Source organism: Cornus florida, unplaced genomic scaffold (assembly GCF_030987335.1).
Source record: "Cornus florida cultivar Cherokee Brave unplaced genomic scaffold, ASM3098733v1 CherokeeBrave_3.0.0_Hap2_Chr09, whole genome shotgun sequence".
NCBI lineage: Eukaryota > Viridiplantae > Streptophyta > Magnoliopsida > Cornales > Cornaceae > Cornus > Cornus florida.
The window spans coordinates 72,650,586-72,670,239 of record NW_026775579.1 but is presented as its reverse complement, the minus strand read 5'-3'; the positions used below and the strand labels follow the sequence as shown (position 1 = coordinate 72,670,239).

Genomic DNA, 19,654 nt, shown 5'->3' with positions numbered 1-19,654 from the left:
ACAAATAAAAAAATAATCTCAAACTCAGCAATAGTTATCGACTCGTTTTTGGGAGAGAAGTGAAGAAAAGATAAGAAATTTCTAGAGAGAGAAACTTAGAGAGATGGGATTAATGAGAGAGAAATTTAGTTTGAGGATTGTGAGTGAGAGATTGTAATATAGAATAGATGCGTGTTGTGTGTCTATTATATGATGGGTGAAATATGAGTTGAATATGGATATCCATAATCAATCCATTTTGACCCTCAAATTAAGTAATTAAAAATTACCTAATTTATTTTTAACCCATTTTAAATATGGTTAACTCAAAATTATTAAAAAGCGGACGGATATGAGCGGGTTGATGGATTGTGACCCATTTTGCCACCCGTACTTACAACATATCAACGTTCCATATTTAATGTACTAATATATAAACAAATAAACATATCTAAAAAGTTTGCCTCTTGACAAATTAATATGGATAATGAAACTCAAGAAATTAAATTTAATTTTGTACTTTTAATATTACACTTTTTTTTAATATATTGTTTGCATTTAAGTGTAGTCAAACTTTATACTGATGCTCTCTGAGACGACTCGATGAAGGAAAAGATTTTAAATGCTTAATTAAATCTATTATCGTTTCCACTTTTGCTACTGGAGGAGGATGATACAATTATTTAAACTCTATCGTGACAGGAAGGAAAAATAGAGTTTAATTCATCGATCTTGTCACTAAATATGAGGTTGACCTTTGATGAATGGACCAAGAAATTAAACCATTTTGTACAAGGGTCATTATTTATTTATTTATTTATTTTATTTGGATAAATAAGCATGCAACGAAGGAGAAAACTTTACAAATGTATATGGAGCATTCCCAAGGAAACATTGGGCCAAAAGCCCATACCAAAAACAAATATCAAAAAACTATAGGCAACAAGCCCGTAGCAAAAACTTGGCATTGAGAACTAATTCCAATTCTATTATCATTTAGGTTGGTTTGGTTAGCATGAAGTAGAGTTAGAAGGAAAAGAAATAAATAAATAAATAATATTTTTAGGTGTTTGGTTAGATGGAAATGAAACTTTTGGAATAAGCTGGATTCCAGCAAGTTGTTTATTTTTTTATTTTCTCCAAAACTTTTCTGGTATAGAATACAAGAAAATTTTAGTTTCTTGAACTTCTAATAGATTTGTATAGGGTAATAATTTAGAAGACATGTTTGTAAAAGGAAATTAATCTATTATATCTAATTTGAGTATGTCTATTAACTTTCCAAATATTGGTTTAACTATATATTTGAAAGGAAGCATTTAAGATTAACTTTAAAAAAAAATGATGAAGTCTCCCTATAAACAATTTAAAAAATGGATATAAATAAGAATAAAGTGAAAAAAAACATTCCCTATACACAACTAAATATCTAACAAGTTTGCCTCCTTGACAAATTAAAATGGATAATGAAACTCAATATATTAAATTAAATTTTGTACTTTCAATATTACATTTAAGTGTAATCGCTGATGCTTTCTGAAACAACACGCCTAAGGAAAAAATTTTAAATGCTTAATTAAATCTATTATCATTTTCACTTTGCTACATGACTGGAGGAGGAGTATACAATTATTGAAACTCTATCGATCACGACAGTGAAGGGAAAATAGAGTTTAATTCATCGATCTTGTCACTAAATAAGAGGCTGAACTTTGATGCTTGGACCAAGAAATTAAACCATTTTGTACGAGGGTCATTTTTTTTATTTTTTTATTTTTTGGGTTAAATAAGTATGAGAAAACTTTACAAATGTATATGGAGCATTCCCAAGGAAAACATTGGGCCAAAAGCCCATACCAAAACAAAAAAAAATAAGAGAAAAAGGGCAACAACAAGCCCATAGCAAAACCTTGGCATTGAGAACTAATTCCAATTAGAGGAATGCTAAGCGACTATCTTACTCAATCGCTCTCCTTATTGGTTATTTTAAGTCTCATTATTCATTAATTACTCTTTCTCTATTTTCAAAAAACGTGAAAAATATAACCCACTTTAAAATAAAAGCAACCTTTTATTTCTTATATGTCTTCCCTCAGTCCATATACGCGTGTGTATATATATATATATTTTTTAATGCCTTTATTTCTTTCTTTTTTATTTCAATTGTGGCCGCTAGTTATTTTTTTCCTTCTTTTTTTTCCTAAATTGTTGCCATTAGCCTTTTTACCCGTCCTTCCTTTCATATATATATATATATATTTTCAGTTTATATATATTAAAAGGGGCTAATGGCGAAAACTGAAAATATATATATATATATAGAAACTGAATGGAACGATCGATTTGTCTTAAGGCATATGTAACTATTTTATTTAAATCAACAAAGAGAAAAATAAACTGCTAAAAAAAATCAATTTGTCCTTTAGGCTTCATAAATAGATGCAAGCAAAAATACAAATTATTCTTAATGCATCTAATTTGTTTAATACAATCAAAGAAAAAAATAAATTGTTAAAATAGATCAATTTGTTATTTAGGCTTCCTAAATCCATGTAAGCTAAGCCTAGGAAGAGTTTAAACTAATGTAAAGGAGGCAAAGAAGGGCGCCAAGTAGGTTCGAAGTAAGGTACTATTCTATCGTTTGCCATGACAGTTCCATTTCCATGATACTGAATTCGTTCCACTCTTCGAGTCTCAAAATCATAGCAAAACATGACGCTTCCCCGCCGGAGATACACCAGTTTTGAATTCCGAGGATGAAACGCATTCAGACGAGGATATTTTTTAAGCCGACGAAGGTAAGGATCACCACCAGTGGCGCGATAGTTAATGATGTTCAACATCTTGTAATCCACAACTTCCTTCAGCATCCATTCACTGCTTGGTATAGTGTGACATAAACTATAACTAGAAAGCTTCTTTTTGAGATCCCAGACTATGAATTGAACTTCGTCATTTACGGCAAACCGTAGACAACCATCCGGTGATTGTCCCAATATAAAATTCATAAATGGCTGATGCTCTTTCTTGCTGCAATGAGCAGGCAACCTTATCAGCCAGAGACGATTTTCCCCCATGTTGGGATCATAAGCGACGAAATGACCACTAACTTTCCAGTAGAAGATCCCATCTACTGACCGACCTCCACACGACTTCCCACATGAAAATTCAGATGGAGAAGTGAGAAATGATTCACTCCATTCGCCTGTTCGAGAAGAGAAAGTTTCTATATGTAATCTGTCATATGTGGTTGGCTGCTCTTTCTCAAAGAAAGCTCCAATTACTTTGAAATGTACCGCACCATCTTTGATACATTCTTCACAAGACAAATTCACAAAGGATGGACCGTGTCCATTGTTTGGTGTAGGAAGAGCAAACCATTGGTTTCTGATGGGATTACAAACGAAGTAATTGAAACCCTTGACCGTTTCTAAATTGCATAGTATTAGGCCTTCAGGAGAACTATCTATAACTAAATAGTTTTCAATGTAATCCAACTTTGTAACTTTCCTTTCTTTACAATTTCGAAGGAATGAAAGCTTAAGTATTGACTGATCATTGGCGAGAGTAACCCGAAAGAATCCCAACAATGGGGGAGGAGAATTCTTTCTCTGGGACTGGTAATTGATGCAGAAAATAGGATCAGAGATCAAACGGTTCCATGTCTTGGATACACACTTGAACTTGAAGACGGAGTGTAGAGGCAATCGAAGCAAAATCTCATTTACAAGGTCATCGCAGTGTGACACAACTTCCACACTGCTAAAGCAGCTGCTGCTGTACACCATTCTCCTGAAAATTAAGGTGAGATTGTCAATTGAGCAAGTAGAATAGGTGATATATCCAAAAGGAGATCAATAAACAAACAAATAGAAATTAAAATCACACACCAAAAAAAAAAAAAAGAAAGATAATGTGACAGACAAAAAAAAAAAAAAAAAACTGAATAAAATAAAGTAATTGTAACGACTAGAGAAGCTAAAAATAGTTTCATTTTAACTAAAATAAAAATTATGAACTTGTACCAAAACCAAAACACAGCATAAATCTAATCCCGCAAGGTACAGCTAGCATCAGCTCCACTCCCAAACCAGGAAAAAAAATAAAAAATAAACATTTTTTTACCCATAAATTGCATACCCAGTCGGCATAATTCATCAACAAAAGGAGATCAAAGAAATTAAAATCAAACACCCAAAAAGAAAGATAATTGGACTGAAAAAATTTAAGGAAATAATGGTAACAGATATAAAAACTAAATTCTGAACTTTTACCGGAACAAAACACACCTCTAAACCTACCCAAAAAAAAAAAAAAAAACACACAACTCTAATCTGTGCAGCTAGCATCAGCTCAACCCCAACCCAAAAGAAGAAGGAACCCCCGAAAAAAAAAATTAATAACACATTCTTGCCCATTAATTGTATACCCAATCGGCACAATTCAACAACAAATGGAATTTACAACACAAAACCCAAAACAAAATGATCCAAATTTAATACGAAGAAAAACATCAAATAATGAGATTCGAGTGAAATTGGATCCCAAATAGATCGAAATTATGATTTACCTCAACTTGAAGAAACCGATCTGAGAGAACTACGGATTGGATTTGGCTTCTCCAAGGGAGTTACACTTCCCGTGTGTGTGTGTGTGTATATATATATATATTTATTTATTTATTTATAAGCTGTTTGACCATCCTAGTAATAGTAGGAAAAGAAGTTGCCAATCAGTTAATTTCCTAATCACATAACAAAAAAAAATATATTATATAAATAACTTCTAACTAATACAATTAAGGACACAAATTAAAAATAAATAAAAATACATGATTTTGTAAAATGACAAAAAAAGACACAAGTTAAACAAATCCTAAACTAACACAATTAAGGAAACAAGTTAAATTTTTTTATAAATACATGATTTTGTAAAATAACAAAAAAGGATACAAGTTAAAATAATCTCTCTCAGTTCTCTTATCTCTCTCTTCAATTAGGTGTTGGCATCTGCTAACCTGCGCCAAACAGCATTGCTTGTCCATTTATAGATGGAGTTTCAATAGCAGCAAGGCACCCGAATATGAAAATACCTTAAACAGACGCAAAATTCCAATTTCCCAAATTGAGCATTACTTCATTTATTTAAGATAAGACATGTATATGAGAACTCATTCCTGATTTTCTTTCATAGATCAAACAAACTTGAAATGCACCTTCTCAAAGATAGAAGGTGCTTGCAAAGTTGGATCAGTGAATGAGGTTGCAGGAGTACATGTGAGGGTGTAAACGTCCAAGTGGTTAAGATTAAAATTGTACTTTTCAAAAGTGAGTAAGGTTTATTTGGACATTTTACAATAAGAAATGGTAATTTTGATATTTTTTTTTTTTTTCAAATTAGTTGACTTTTGACATGCCTAACAGTCAACTAACAAAGGAGATATGAGGGCAAAGTTTACCAAACTTGAAGGGAGGTTCCTTTCTTTTTCACTGGTTTAATCTATTAGCAATTTTTGACAGTCAACTAACAAAGGAGATATGAGGGCAAAGTTTACCAAACTTGAAGGGAGGTTCCTTTCTTTTTCACTGGTTTAATCTATTAGCAATTTTTGACAGTCAACTAACAAAGGAGATATGAGGGCAAAGTTTACCAAACTTGAAGGGAGGTTCCCCTTTCTTCTTCACTGGTTTAATCTATTAGCAATTTTTGACAAACGTGAAGGGAGTTAAGATTACTTCACCGTTAAACGTAATAACTTTAAAATTAGTCAAGTGACCATAAAGTTTCAAAAAGTCGTTTAGTGACTATTTGAGAATAAATTTTATTAATACCTTTTTATTGACAAACATCACATAATAATTATCTTCTCTTATCTATTTTTGGGAACAAATCCTTGATACTCAATCATTATACAAATTCTATAAAAATAAGTGTTCATTTTATAAATCTCTCTAAAATGTATCAAACTCAAAAAAAAAAAAAAAAATCTTCTCCTCCTTTGGATCCATACTGTTTTTCTCTCTCTCTACAGTTTCTTCTTCTGTTCTCACGAGAATAGCTATTGATAAGTAAGGCTGCAAATGAACTGAGTTGTTCATGAACAACTCGGGCTCGACTTGCTAAGAGTTTGGCTGGACTCATTCGTTAAGAAAATGAGCCGAGCTCAAGCCCAATTTCTAGGCTCGTTTAGTAAACAAGCCGAGCCCAAAAAAAGTTAAGCGCTCATATGGGCTCGTGAATATGAACTCATTTAGGCTCGTGAATAAGGCTTGTTTATTAGCCATTTATAAATTTTTGATCCAGCCCATAAATGTGAGTCCATTACAATTATACATGATAGGCCCAGTTGAAAACTATTACTACAATCTAAATAACAAAGCCCAATAAAAATGGCACATATTTATTTTAAAGACCCAACCCATTTATGTTAACAAACAAACCTTATTCTACTTTCATTCTCTACCACGAACCAAGCATAGGCGACAGCGGCAGCGGCAACGCCTCTCATCTTCTCTATTCTCTTCTTTCCTTCTCTGCAACGATTCTTCTTTCACCGACTGCCCTTCAATGTTTCATTTTCTCAGGACAACAATGGAAGACTAATGAAAAAAATTGCTAATTGTAAATGATTTCAAATAACCTGAAGAGGTATATATATATATATATATGGGTTAAGTGCAGAAAACACTCCTGAAGTATACTCTGAGTAACACTTTTACCCCATATTTGAAAAAGTGTGCAATAAACACCCTTAATCTTTTGAAATTGTGTAAAATTACACCTATGTGCAATAAACACCCCTAAATTATTGTTGTAATACCCATTTTGTCCTTTTAGTCTTCCGAAAATACCCAACCTTCTATCTCTACTCTCTGCCGCCAGTTCCTCTCACCACCATCGACTTCTTCTTCTTCTTCAACCACCACTTGATGGTACAGCCTCCTCCTCCTCCTCACACCATAATTCACTCCTTAACTCCACCCATCAATCTCATCCAAATATATATACACACATACACGTATATATCTATCTATATATATACACACACATCAATCTCATCCATTCATATATATATAAATATACTCACATACATATATACATATTTATACACAGACATATATATACACCCATCAATCTCACACACACACACACACACACACATATATATACACGGCGACTGCTCCGGTGGTATCGATGGTTTACGGGTTGTGGATTGGAGGTGGCGGTGGCCTGATCTCGATGCCAAGATTGCGAACCCAGGATAATGGGTCTGTGAAATGGAATCAAGATCCACTCTCTTCGCCTTCTACAATAGGCCTGTGAACTCAAAATTATTTCAAACCCAGAACTCAAACAACAAGCAATATCAGCAACTCTTCTCCTTAGCCACTAACGTGCAATTTTCAGTTTGAAACTCTAGAATTGCAATAAACTTGCAATTATGAATCAATGTGAACAATTAAAGCTTGATAAACTATAATTATAGGAACAATTAAGTGAAATTGGTCGTATTCAACGTTTAAGATCGCATTAAAGATACCCAATTCGCACGTGACGGCAAGCCGAAGAAGATGTAGGCGATGACGCAGAGCCTCGGAGAGCAGATTTAAACGGCGACTACACAGCCGACGGCGATGATGCAGATTCAACGACGACTACACAGTCGTAGATTCAACGGCGTTGAATTTCGGCGTTTGGTGCTCGCATTGGCAACTCACAGCTCTTGCAGAGAACTTAAAATCGAACAAGTTCTCGAGTCTCGTCGGTGTTCATGGTCGCCGGAGTTGCTTTGCCGATTGGGTCTCTCCCACTGTTTATATATATATTAAAGCTCACCAGTCACCACCTTCATATGGGTTTGGTGAGATTTTTAGTTTCAAATTTGCAAATGGATTGGACTATGTTTTGATTGCAATTGGGTTAGTTGGTGCCTTTATCCATGGTTGTTCTTTGCCTCTGGCGGATGTAATTGGGGCGAGGCGGCAATGGCCGATTCCTCCGCTGATCTCCTTCTCTCCAAGGGTCGTGACGCCTTCAATTACCCAAACCATCACCCACACCCTTAAATTTTTTTAGTGTTAACGTATATTGTTAATTTTTCTCCTATGCTCTACTCTCAACAAAGCTCAATTCAAGCAATTGAGTCAATCCAATTTCATACCTATAATCGACATTCCTTCCTCTGCCATCTCATCGCCGCCATCCTCATCGTCGTCTCGATGCCTCACCCAAACCAAATTGCAAAATGGGTGTACAAAACAAAGACGTCACTATTTATTGTCCATTTTAGTCTTTTTAGAAAATTTTGTATTTTTATATATTTTATAAAATTGTTGACTAAGGGTACTTTAGTCCAGTTTTATTTTAAATGTGCTAGAGGGACTTGATTGCACCAAATTGAAACTTGAGGAGTGTTTTTTGCACTGAAAGGATATGATATGCACTTTAAGCATAGTTGAAGGGTGTTTTCTGCACTTGACCCATATATATATATATATAGATCTATAACTCAACACATTGATATATATGATATATTTGTGTTATATTTAAACACTAATCTGTTTTGTATTATATATACTTATATATGTACGTGCTGTGTATATTGGCATTGTTAATCTCTGTGTCCTATATATATATATATATATATATATATATATATATATATGTGTGTGTGTGTGTGTGTGTGTGTGTGTGTTTGTGCGCGCGCACGTAGACGAGCCCTTCTGACGAGCCGAGCTCGAGCTTGGCTATTTTTGGCTCGCCAGGGCGCCTCCCTAATTGTGGCGAGCCTAGCCCGAGCATGCCAAGGCTTAGGTCGGTATATTTGCAGCTCTATTGATAAGTTCTAAATTTTATTTTACTTATTTATTTATTATTTTTTTTTTGGGAGGGGGGGTGTTTGTATTTCCCATTCCAACCCTTCTTTCCCTTTCTTCTTGGCCGTGTTCAAACTTAAAAACACAAAATAATTATATACTTGTTATTGGCAAATACATAAAATTATTTGACAAAAGTACCCTCAAATGGTCCTTTAAGAGCCATATAATTATGATATTACTAACTATTTATTTTTTTGTAACTTTATGTTCACTTTACTGCTATTATCTTTGATTTTAGTCACTAAACTATAATTTTTCTTTTATTTTCTTTTTCTAGTTGACAACCACTCCCAAAATCAATGCCACAACGGAAATACCAGAGCCACCACCTCCATCATAATTGACGACACCACCACCACCACCGGCAGCCCGGTACCACCACAATTGACGACAGCACCCCGCCACGACTATTGGCAATGCCACTACCATCACCCAACCACTCCAATTGAAGTCACTTTAAAGCAATTTTATTTTAGTTTGATTACTTAAAATCTAATTTTTATATTATTTTTTTATTCAGAGGAGCTCATCTGTACAAACAGCTTACTCCAGCAACCTTCTCGAGAATGTTTTCTGCTTCCACGTTTCCCAAATGACAACAATGCACTTAAAAAACCAAAGCTCAGATAATGCAATATAAATTGGAATCTCAAATTTGTATGGTATTAGAAGTCCTAAATAACAAAATCGTTTTTTACTTTGATTTAATTATATAAATAAAATAATTACGTATGAATTGACAATTATTAGTTAGCTCTAAAATGTCTTCCAAACTCTTATTTTAAAATATTAAATTACACCTCTCAAATAAAATAATTCCAAGAACCTCACAAAGAATGTTTTAAGAAATATATGCACCAATAAGTCACATAAGATTTGATAGTTTTAAAGAGTGTTTAGTATCTTATTCGGCCAAAAGGATTTGTGTCAACCTTTAATCCCCAACCCTTCAATTAGGCATTTAAATGAATAATTCATTTGCATCAACCAAACGTTTTACAATTTAGACAGGCAAACTGAATATATATATATATAGAGAGATAGCATAAATATGCTTAGTCACGCTACCATGGTGCTTGTTGAAATTTTCGTTGCCTTGGGACAAAAAAACAATGACAGTGAAGGAGCGTTGTGAAAAGATGGGTTAATAGTCTACTTGAATTTGGATGCAAATAGAAACTGAATGAAACCAATTGTCTTAACGCATATGTAACTATTTTATTTAATTCAACCAAAAACAAAATAAACTGTTAAAAAAATCAATTTATTATTTAGGCTTCATAAATTGCCAAAATACAAATTATTGTCAATGCACCTATTTTGTTTAATACAATCAAAGAAAAAATAAATTGTTAAAATAGACCAATTTGTTATTTAGGCTTCCTAAATTGATGTAACCTAAGCCTAGGAAGAGTTCAAACTAACGTAAACGGGGCAAAGACGGGCGCCAAGGAGGTTCGAAGTAAGGATCTAATCTATCGTTTGCCATGACAGTTCCCTTTCCATGATACTGAATTCGTTCCACTCTTCGAGTCTCAAAATCATAGCAAAATATCACGCTTCCCCGCCGGAGATACACCAATTTTGAATTCCGAGGATGAAACGCATTCAGACTTGGATATTTTTTAAGCTGACGAATGTAAGGATCACCACCAGTGGCGCGATAGTTAATGATGTTCAACATCTTGTAACCCACAACTTCCTTCAGCATCCATTCACTGCTTGGTATAGTGTGACATAAACTATAACTAGAAAGCTTCTTTTTGAGATCCCAGACTATGAATTGATCTCTGTCATCTATGGCAAACCGTACACAACCATCCGGTGATTGTCCCAATATAAAATTCATAAATGGCTGATGCTCTTTCTTGGTGCAACGAGCAGGCAACCTTATCAGCCAGAGACGATTTTCCCCCATGTTGGGATCATAAGCGATGAAATGACCACCAACTTTCCAGTAGAAGATCCCATCTATTGATTGACCTCCATACGACTTCCCAAGTGAAAATTCAGATGGAGAAGTGAGAAATGATTCACTCCATTCGCCTGTTCGAGAAGAGAAAGTTTCTATATGTAATCTGTCATATGTGGCTGGCTCCTCTTTCTCAAAGAAAGCTGCAATTACTTTGAAATGTACCACACCATCTTTGCTACATTCTTCACACGACAAATTCACAAAGGATAGACCGTGTCCATTGTTTGGTGTAGGAAGAGCAAACCATTGGTTTCTGATGGGATTACAAACGAAGTAATTGAAACCCTGGAACGTTTCTAAATTGCATAGTATTAGGCCTTCAGGAGAACTATCTATAACTAAATAGTTTTCAATGTAATCCAACTTTGTAACTTTCCTTTCTTTACAATTTCGAAGGAATGAAAGCTTAAGTATTGACTGATCATTGGTGAGAGTAACCCGAAAGAATCCCAACAATGGGGGAGGAGAATTCTTTCTCTGGGACTGGTAATTGATGCAGAAAATAGGATCAGAGATCAAACGGTTCCATGTCTTGGATACACACTTGAACTTGAAGACGGAGTGTAGAGGCAATCGAAGCAAAATCTCATTTACAAGGTCATCGCACTGTGACACGACTTCCACACTGCTAAAGCTGCTGCTGCTTCTGTACTGGTTCATTCTCCTGGAAATTAATGTGAGATTGTCAATTGAGAAAATAGAATAGGAGAGATATCCAAAAGGAGATCAATAAAAAATAAAAATAAAAACATATAAGAAATTAAAATCATACAATGTGACAGGCAAAAAAATTTGAATTAAAAAATAAATATAAAAAAAAAAAGTAATTGTAACAGATAGAGAAACTAAACTCAAAATTCTGAACTTGTACCAAAATCAGCATAACTCTAATCCTAGCATCAGCTCAACTCCCAACTCAGAAAAAATTAAAAATTGAAAAAAAAAAAAAAACATATTTTTTTACCCATAAATAGCATACCCAGTCGGCGATTCATCAACAAAAGGAGATCAAAGAATTTAAAATCAAACACCCAAAAAGAAAGATAATTGGACTAAAAAAATTAATGAAGTAATGGCAACAAATATAAAAACTAAAAACTAAGGCTAGAGTAAAATATTTTTTTATTTAGGTAAAATTTTATTTTTATTCTTACTTCCAAAGTCTAGGTAGATGTTGAGATTAGAAATAAAATAACTTCCTGAAAATTATCAAAAATTAATAATAAATTATTTTTGTTAAATTTTAATTTTTTTTTCCTTCCTAAAATACAACAAAATTTACACTAAAAAAACGATTCTAACTTTTACCGGAACAAAACACAAGTCTAATCTGTGCAGCATCAGCTCAACCCCAACCCAAAAACAAAAAACAATTTTACCCATTAATTGCATACCCAATCGGCACAATTCAACAACAAAAGGAATTTACACCACAAAACCCAAAACAAAATAATCCAAATTTTAGACCAAGAAAAACATCAAATAATGAGTTTCGAGTGAAATTGGATCCCAATAGATCGAAATTATTATTTACCAGAACTTGTTAGAGAAAACTATGGGTTGGCTTTGGCTTCTCCGAGCGAGCTACACTTACAAGGGAAGAGAAGAAGGGAGCAGCTTTCTAGGGCTCAAAAGAGGAGAGAATAGAAACGTACGTAGTTTTTTTTGTATGGGATATATATATATAGAAAAGCTGTTTGACCATCCTGATAATAGTAGGAAAAGAAATTGCTAAATTCTAACTTTCCTAATCAGATTAAAAAAATATAGGGTAAATTACATTTACCTCCCCTCTAGTTAGCTAAAAGCTCAAACAACTCCTCTCAATTATTCAAAATATCATTTGCCTCCCTTAAAACAAACTTTCGTCAATTAATTGATGATGTCAGCAATCTAAAACTACAGAAAGCCCATATTGCCCTCCAAATATATATGAAGACCATTTTGCCCAAATAATATGGTCACGCCTAAATGAAGCACACATTTCCTTCCATTTTTCACGTCACATCGAACAGGTTCATTTCCCTTCATTTTCTCTCTATATATTATATTGAATATTTTCTATATTTGATGATTTGTATTGTATTAGAGATTTTCTATTAATATATTGATTATTTATATTGATTATTTGTCCTATTTAATTTGTTTACAGATGGAATCATCTCAGTTGAATTTGCCTAACTTGCAAAAAATTAAGATTGCCACATATGACAAATCAATAAAATTAGATCAACTTGTTATAAGTTAAAACAAAAACATAAAATAGTAAAAATTCTTAATAAAAATTCACAAGAAGAGAAGTAAAACCAAAAATATAATAAAAATTCATAATTAATAGTGAACATAATTTTCACTACATAATTAATAAAAGACCCAACAGGTTCTATATTGTCATTACATAACTTCATTTCACCAGGAAAAAAAAAAAAAAAAAAAGTCACTTGCATCCCCCAAAAAAACATTGTACCACATCATTTGCAATTTATTGTATCACAACACAAAAAACCTGGGTTTAAGAGCTACACATCAGTACGTAGCATTCATCTACAAAGTTTATAAATAAAAAAGATATTTGCAAATGGAACTGTAATTAATTGATTTGGCTTGAGGAGCTTGCACCATGACCAACATTGCTACCCATCGTTGAATGTGTCATTCCCCTGCTAACTATCCTTCCATGGAAAGATCCTACACAGATTCCCTTCCCTCTCTGTCCTAGTAGTTTGTTAACCGTTCCAACCTATGCATGCATAATAGAAATGATGATTAGTTATTTTTTAATACAAGAAGAAAAAGAAAAAGAAAAACATACATGTTCGTTGACATTATTAACTCCCTTTCCTGCAGAAGATGTTGATGGAACTGGTGTTGCCTGACTCAGACTTCCCATTCCTTTCCCTCTCTGTATATGATTCATTTAATTGAAGTTTATTGTAAGCTGAATATATATATATATACAAGTATTTTTTTTATAAAAAAAAAAAAAAACACCAAGATTGTACCAGCTGAATATATATACAACTATTTAAAAAAAAAAAAAAAAAATTATTCACAAAAGAAAACACCAAGACAATACCAACTGATGGTTGACATTTACCCTTGCAGGTGGTTGATTAATACCACTAATTCCCCTTCCTGCAAAATATGCCATTGGTGGAACTGGTGTTGGCTGAAGCAGACTTCCCATCACTCTCCCTCTCTGTATATGATTCATCTAATTAAAATATGTTATAAGTTAAAAAAAAAAAAAAAAAGACAACCAAGGCTATACCAGCTGATGGTTAACGTTCATCCTTGCAGGTGGTAGACTCATATTACTAACTCCCCTTCCTGCAGAATATGCCGTTGGTGGAACTGGTGTTGGTTGACTCAGATTTCCCATCCCCCTCCCTCTCTGTATATGATTCATTCAATTATAATATGTGAAAAAAAAACTTGAAAAAAGAAAAAAGAAAAAAAGAAAAGAAAAAGAACAAACTAAAAAAATAATTATACTTGTTGCTGGGTCACATTGACCCCAACATGTGGCTAACTCATACTACTGACTCCAATTCCCTTTCCTCTCCCTCTCTTTATATGATTCATTTAAAAAAAAAATATAGGTTATACGCAAACAAACAAATAAATAAAAACTGAACAAAGGGAAAAATAATAATTAAAAAAAAAACTATACATGTTGCTGGTTCACATTGACACCAATTTACATTCCTCTCCCACTCTTTATATGATTCATTGAAACAAATAAAAAAGGTTATAAGCTGAAAAATACAACCTAAAAAATAAAAAATAATAGTAATAATAATAATAATTATTATTATACCTGCTGCTGGTTCACATTGACTCCAACCTGTGGTTGACTCATACTATTTACTCTCATTCCCATTCCCATCGCTCTCTTTATATGATTCATTCCAAAAAAATAAAATATTAATAAATAAAATAAAATTATAAGCTATAAAAAAACCCGCAGAGAATAAAAATAACTAAACAAAATAATTATACCTATTGTCGGGTCATATCGACTCCCCTTCCAATTCCCCTCCCTCTCTATATATGATTAATTTAAATACTTTATGAAATTAACTAAAATAATGAGCTCTAAAAACAATCAATAAAAGTATACCTGCTGCTCATTCATACATGAACGGTTTACAGTTGCTTAACTACTTTGAGTGTCGCTGTTTCTTCTAACTTGTGGCTAACACAACAGAAGTTATAGAACAAGTTAAATAAAATAAGATTTCATATAATTTTTTGAAATAAAACAAGCAATAGAACATGGAATACCTGCTGCTTGTGGTTAACATTGGCCTGTGTGCTACACCCTTTATTTCTCACTTCTGCTATTTGACATGTCCTCCTATTATGCCCAAATGCTTTACATATCTTATATCTCACAGTTAGAGACCTTCTCACCTCACTAACGTCTGCAGTTAGCTCATCAACTTCTCTTCTTCTGTTCTTTCTAGGTTTGCCAGGTAACCTTCTCAAAGTTGGAGGATCTACTCGTTCAGCCTTAGTAGATGACCATAATTGTTGATCAACAATTGGATGGATCATGTTTTCATAAGCAGCCAAGTACTGCCTATTGGTGTAGCATGAATTATAGAACCTCTCAATGTTATACATATTATAAGCAATAGTTGTTGCTGTATGCTTACATGGAAAACCACTGACTTGCCATGAATTGCAAATACAAGTCCTCCTACCAAGGTGAATGACATATATAAATCCCTGAACCATGACCTCATATTCTTCACCACTAGCAAATATTACAGTGCAAGTCCTTGAATCTTCCAATACTTTGTTCAGCTTCTTCTTTATGTTTAGGGGTGACCATTCCTGAAAAGTCACACCCTTTTTCAAACCTTTTTTGTATCCTTTCCATCAGTTTAGTCCTTATTCCATCCAACAAAGTTAAAATGGGTTTATGTCTAAGTTCACCCACCCAACTATTGAAGCTCTCTGCCATGTTGATTGTCACATGATCACTTTTAACCCTCTCATTAAATGCATGCCTAGACTAACTCTCAACTAAAACATTTCTCATTAATCAATCATAACCTTTAGGTGACAACTCCCTCAAATGGTTCACAGCTTCCTGAAAATCAAGCGCATTATATGCCCTAACAGCCCTCCAAAAATATCTTTTTACCATCAACCCAGGGTAGTTCTTCTTAAAGTTATTAAAGAGATGTCTACAACATCTCTTATGAGAAGCATCAAGAAAAATGTTGGCTATTGCTTGTTCAAGACCCTATTGAATCCATACATGACATATATGTTCATGTTATTAACAATTTAAATGAGAATACAACAAAAAAAAAAAAAAATTAAATAAGAGAGGAATATACCTTCTGCGTGTCTGACATGAAACACCAATGCCTTGGTTCAGTCCCAATAGCAATAACGGTGTGCAAGTGATTGTCCAGCTACTTTTACTCTCACTGTCCACCACACCAAATGCAATAGGAAATAGTCCATTATTCCCATCAAGGGCAATTGCAACCAACAACACACCTTTATGGACACCCTTGAGGTGGCATCCATCCAATCCTATAAAAAGCCTGCAACCTTCTAGGAAGCCACTTTTCATTGCCTCAAATGAGATAAAAATTCTTTAGAATTCTGGTGTGGATGTGGGAGTTGGCCAGTGGTGCTCAAATTCTACCAAGCTTCCTGGGTTTGATTTTATAACCTCAGTAGCATACATAGGGAGAAAACTATAACTCTTCCCATGGTTTCCCTCAAGCTCATCTAGAACCTTCTTTTTTGCTCTATCAAGTTGCATCCTATGAGCTTCAACCCCATACTCTGTATGAACTGCATCATATAAAGAACTTAAACTGATGTTTGGTGTCTCTTGTAATACCCCTAATTTTCAAAATGATAAAATTGGAATTTAAATTTTATTTTGTGTGAAATTTTAATTTGTTTTTGTGGCTAGGTGCTTATGTGTCACATTGGTTATTTGTTGGATTTTATTTTAATTAATTGTTGGTTTTATTTTATTGGTTGATTTAAATAGATTGTTTTCTTTTCTTGTATTTTTTTTAATTAAATTAATTTGGCTTGTGTGTTTAAATGGATTAATTTAGTAATTATTAATTTTGATATAAATAAGTTAAATGAGTTTTGGTTATTACGTTAGTTAACTAGGGTCTCTAGGAAGATAGTGTGTTTAACCAACATGGATACATCTTGGTTGCTTTATAGCCGACTTGGGGTAACGTTAGGGCTCTGTCTCTATTATTACAAGAATGAGGATTTTAGAATTTAAGTCGATAAATACAACCATTATGTTATAGTCTAGGGTTTACGCTCATAACTCATAGAACAAAAACGGGGAGATAATTCTGTAAAAGCAGAGGGTAGAAGGAACAGAACACTGTATGGGTGGCAAAGAGAAGAACAGAGGGGACCAAGGTGGGATTTTGGTGGATTATTCCAGAGCACTAGGAGGCTTTACAGAGGTTCGTGTTGCCGAAACAGTGGACACGACGCCGAGATTTCATAATTGAAATCGCAGGCAAGTTCTATCCTCTCTCTATCCCTTTGTCCTGTGTTCTGTGCATACCTAGATGTCTCTAGGATTTTAATTGAATTTTATTCTAATCTGGCATGTGAAATATATGTCAAGTTGATTATCAGTATGTATATGGTTGTTTAAAACAATTCTTGAATGACTTGTGTTTGGTTTGTTTTAAGCTTACAGATTGGTTCTGTTTTAATGAATGATTTAATTCGTATTGTTATAAACAAGGGATTAGGATGTCATGGAATATATATAGGATGGTTAAGATCGATTTTGATTATCTGTATATGTTCTCGTATTACCTGTAATTATGTCTGCAAATCGAAGATCAAGTTATATGTTAACGCATAAGGAATCGGTAGATCACTGTAATAAATTTCAATTGTCAAACCAAACCATTGGGATGCTACTGGATATATATTAGACTGTTCAGATCAGTTGTAAGAAAGAACAGAGGGGTAGGAAGAGGCTGGAGTTGAAGCAGAGGTCAAAAAACAGCCGGTGTCAGAGAAGACGGAGGCTGGGAAGAATGGAGGCGGCTCCACCCTTCAATGGAGGCGGCTCTATTAAAGTGGAGCCAGCTCCACACTTATTTGGAGGCGGCTCCAAATGTTTTTGGAGTCGGCTCCATGTTTAAAAAGGAGCCTGCTCTTTTATTTTTAGAGCAGGCTCTCTCCATTTGCGCATTCTGAAATTTTTTTTTAAGAACTGTTGGATGTTTGGGCTGTACCGATTAATTTTGGGACTTTATTGGGGGGTTTAATAATTAACTCTAGGGGTTACCAAAGCCTCTAGTTGCACAAGTTACCCCGGGTTATGAATGGAATCAACAGTGCGCAATTTAACAACTTCGCATGCTGTTAACAGATTGGAAGGAAATTAATTGCCTAATTGTAATTCGGCGACTTAAGGGAGTATAATATAATTTTAAATCATGTTTTAGATGCACAGTAGGGTCTTTTATTTCATAGAGTGGACCTGTGCCTGCTTTGGATTTTAGTTGCTAAACTACTCTTTATAATTCTGTAGTTTACATAGTTTTGAACTAGATTGTATTTTAGATGTATAATTGTTGTACTATTAAACACTGTTCTGCAATTATTTGGGTTATAGTTTGGACTTAGATTGCTGAACTAATACTTAGGTTCTGTTAATCTAATTGGATGTTGGTCTAGAATTAATTGAAGAATTAATTATATATATTTTCTGTCAATTACTTGGATTGATGCTGGATAATTAACTTGATGAACTATTAAACCTTATCTTGTTAGTTACGTGGATGGATTTTGGATTATAGATGATGAACTATTTAGATTCTGTTTATTATCTATTTGGATTATATGGATGTGCTTGATGTACTGTATAAAATGTTGCATCATTTGTGAATCATTTGCATTATATGTACCGGTATGGGACGGTGACATATCAGGGATGGATTAGATCAAAAAGCTAAGTCATACCCCTTCATACATACGGAATGAATTGACTAAAACAGTTAATTCCTACATGGATGCATGTCCTGTCAACTAAAACAATTGAATGACATAACGGATGGTTGTTTATATTTTATGTTAGTAAAATGGATAGGGATTTAATTAAAACACTTAAACCCTAATTTTATGTTGTGTCATGGCAACGAACTGTTGAGCGGCACTACGTTGGTTTGGATGGAATTTATATATATAAACTATGGTACTGCGGTCTGAGCTTGAGTTTCATAGTCGACGGTTAGGGAGCGTATATGCAGTAGGATGCGTAGCTAGCTATGCTGGTTGAGGTATAACCTGTTAGGCTTAGGTAGTCATGCCCACTCAGGTGCGTTTTTGCATGTTGCCTTCTATTCAGGTTGAAACCCTCAGCATAGCTTAGTGAGAGTCCTGTAATGTGGTTATATATATATATATATATATATATATATATATATATATATATATACGGGCTATATAGATATGATTGAGACATCTAGGATGTATCTGCGTATCGGGTCTCTGTTTGAATTGTAGTTATGATAGAACTTGTTCGTAGACCTGACCCACTATTATTTTTCAGGTAACGGACGGTATCAAGTCTTAGAGCTTATTCGTGCTGAACAGAGACGACTACTCACTCTACCAACGACGTAGGAGGTTCCTGTATGATTTAGCATTGGATTCCTTTTCGGTGGTTCATTTCTCAGTGTTGGTTTTATTAGGGGTCCACCAGATGGATTCCCGAGTTGTATTAGAATTGGAGAAGTTGGATGTATCAGATTATTTCTTTATTTATAAAACTTTATTTTGAGGTTTC

At 33.9% G+C, this 19,654-nt stretch overlaps 2 protein-coding genes across 2 annotated transcripts; both read right to left on the bottom strand.

Moving 5' to 3' along the window:
• Nucleotides 1-2,377: 2,377 nt before the first annotated feature.
• On the bottom strand, nucleotides 2,378-4,654 carry LOC132274387 (F-box protein At5g03970-like). The gene is made up of 2 exons (XM_059775656.1): nucleotides 4,550-4,654; nucleotides 2,378-3,771 (listed from the first exon to the last, which is right to left on the bottom strand). Exon 2 carries the CDS (start codon nucleotides 3,765-3,767, stop codon nucleotides 2,559-2,561), a length of 1,209 nt encoding a protein of 402 aa, XP_059631639.1. The 5' UTR covers nucleotides 3,768-3,771; nucleotides 4,550-4,654; the 3' UTR covers nucleotides 2,378-2,558.
• Nucleotides 4,655-10,176: 5,522 nt separating this feature from the next.
• Nucleotides 10,177-12,457, bottom strand: LOC132273348 (F-box protein At5g03970-like). Its single transcript, XM_059774314.1, has 2 exons — nucleotides 12,368-12,457; nucleotides 10,177-11,497 (listed from the first exon to the last, which is right to left on the bottom strand). Exon 2 carries the CDS (start codon nucleotides 11,491-11,493, stop codon nucleotides 10,279-10,281), a length of 1,215 nt encoding a protein of 404 aa, XP_059630297.1. The 5' UTR covers nucleotides 11,494-11,497; nucleotides 12,368-12,457; the 3' UTR covers nucleotides 10,177-10,278.
• Between the last annotated feature and the right edge of the window lie 7,197 nt (nucleotides 12,458-19,654).

Excerpts from the sequence above, each read along its gene's own strand:
- LOC132274387 (XM_059775656.1), bottom strand. The coding sequence starts at position 3,767 with ATGGTGTACAGCAGCAGCTGCTTTAGCAGTGTGGAAGTTGTGTCACAC.
- LOC132273348 (XM_059774314.1), bottom strand. The coding sequence starts at position 11,493 with ATGAACCAGTACAGAAGCAGCAGCAGCTTTAGCAGTGTGGAAGTCGTG.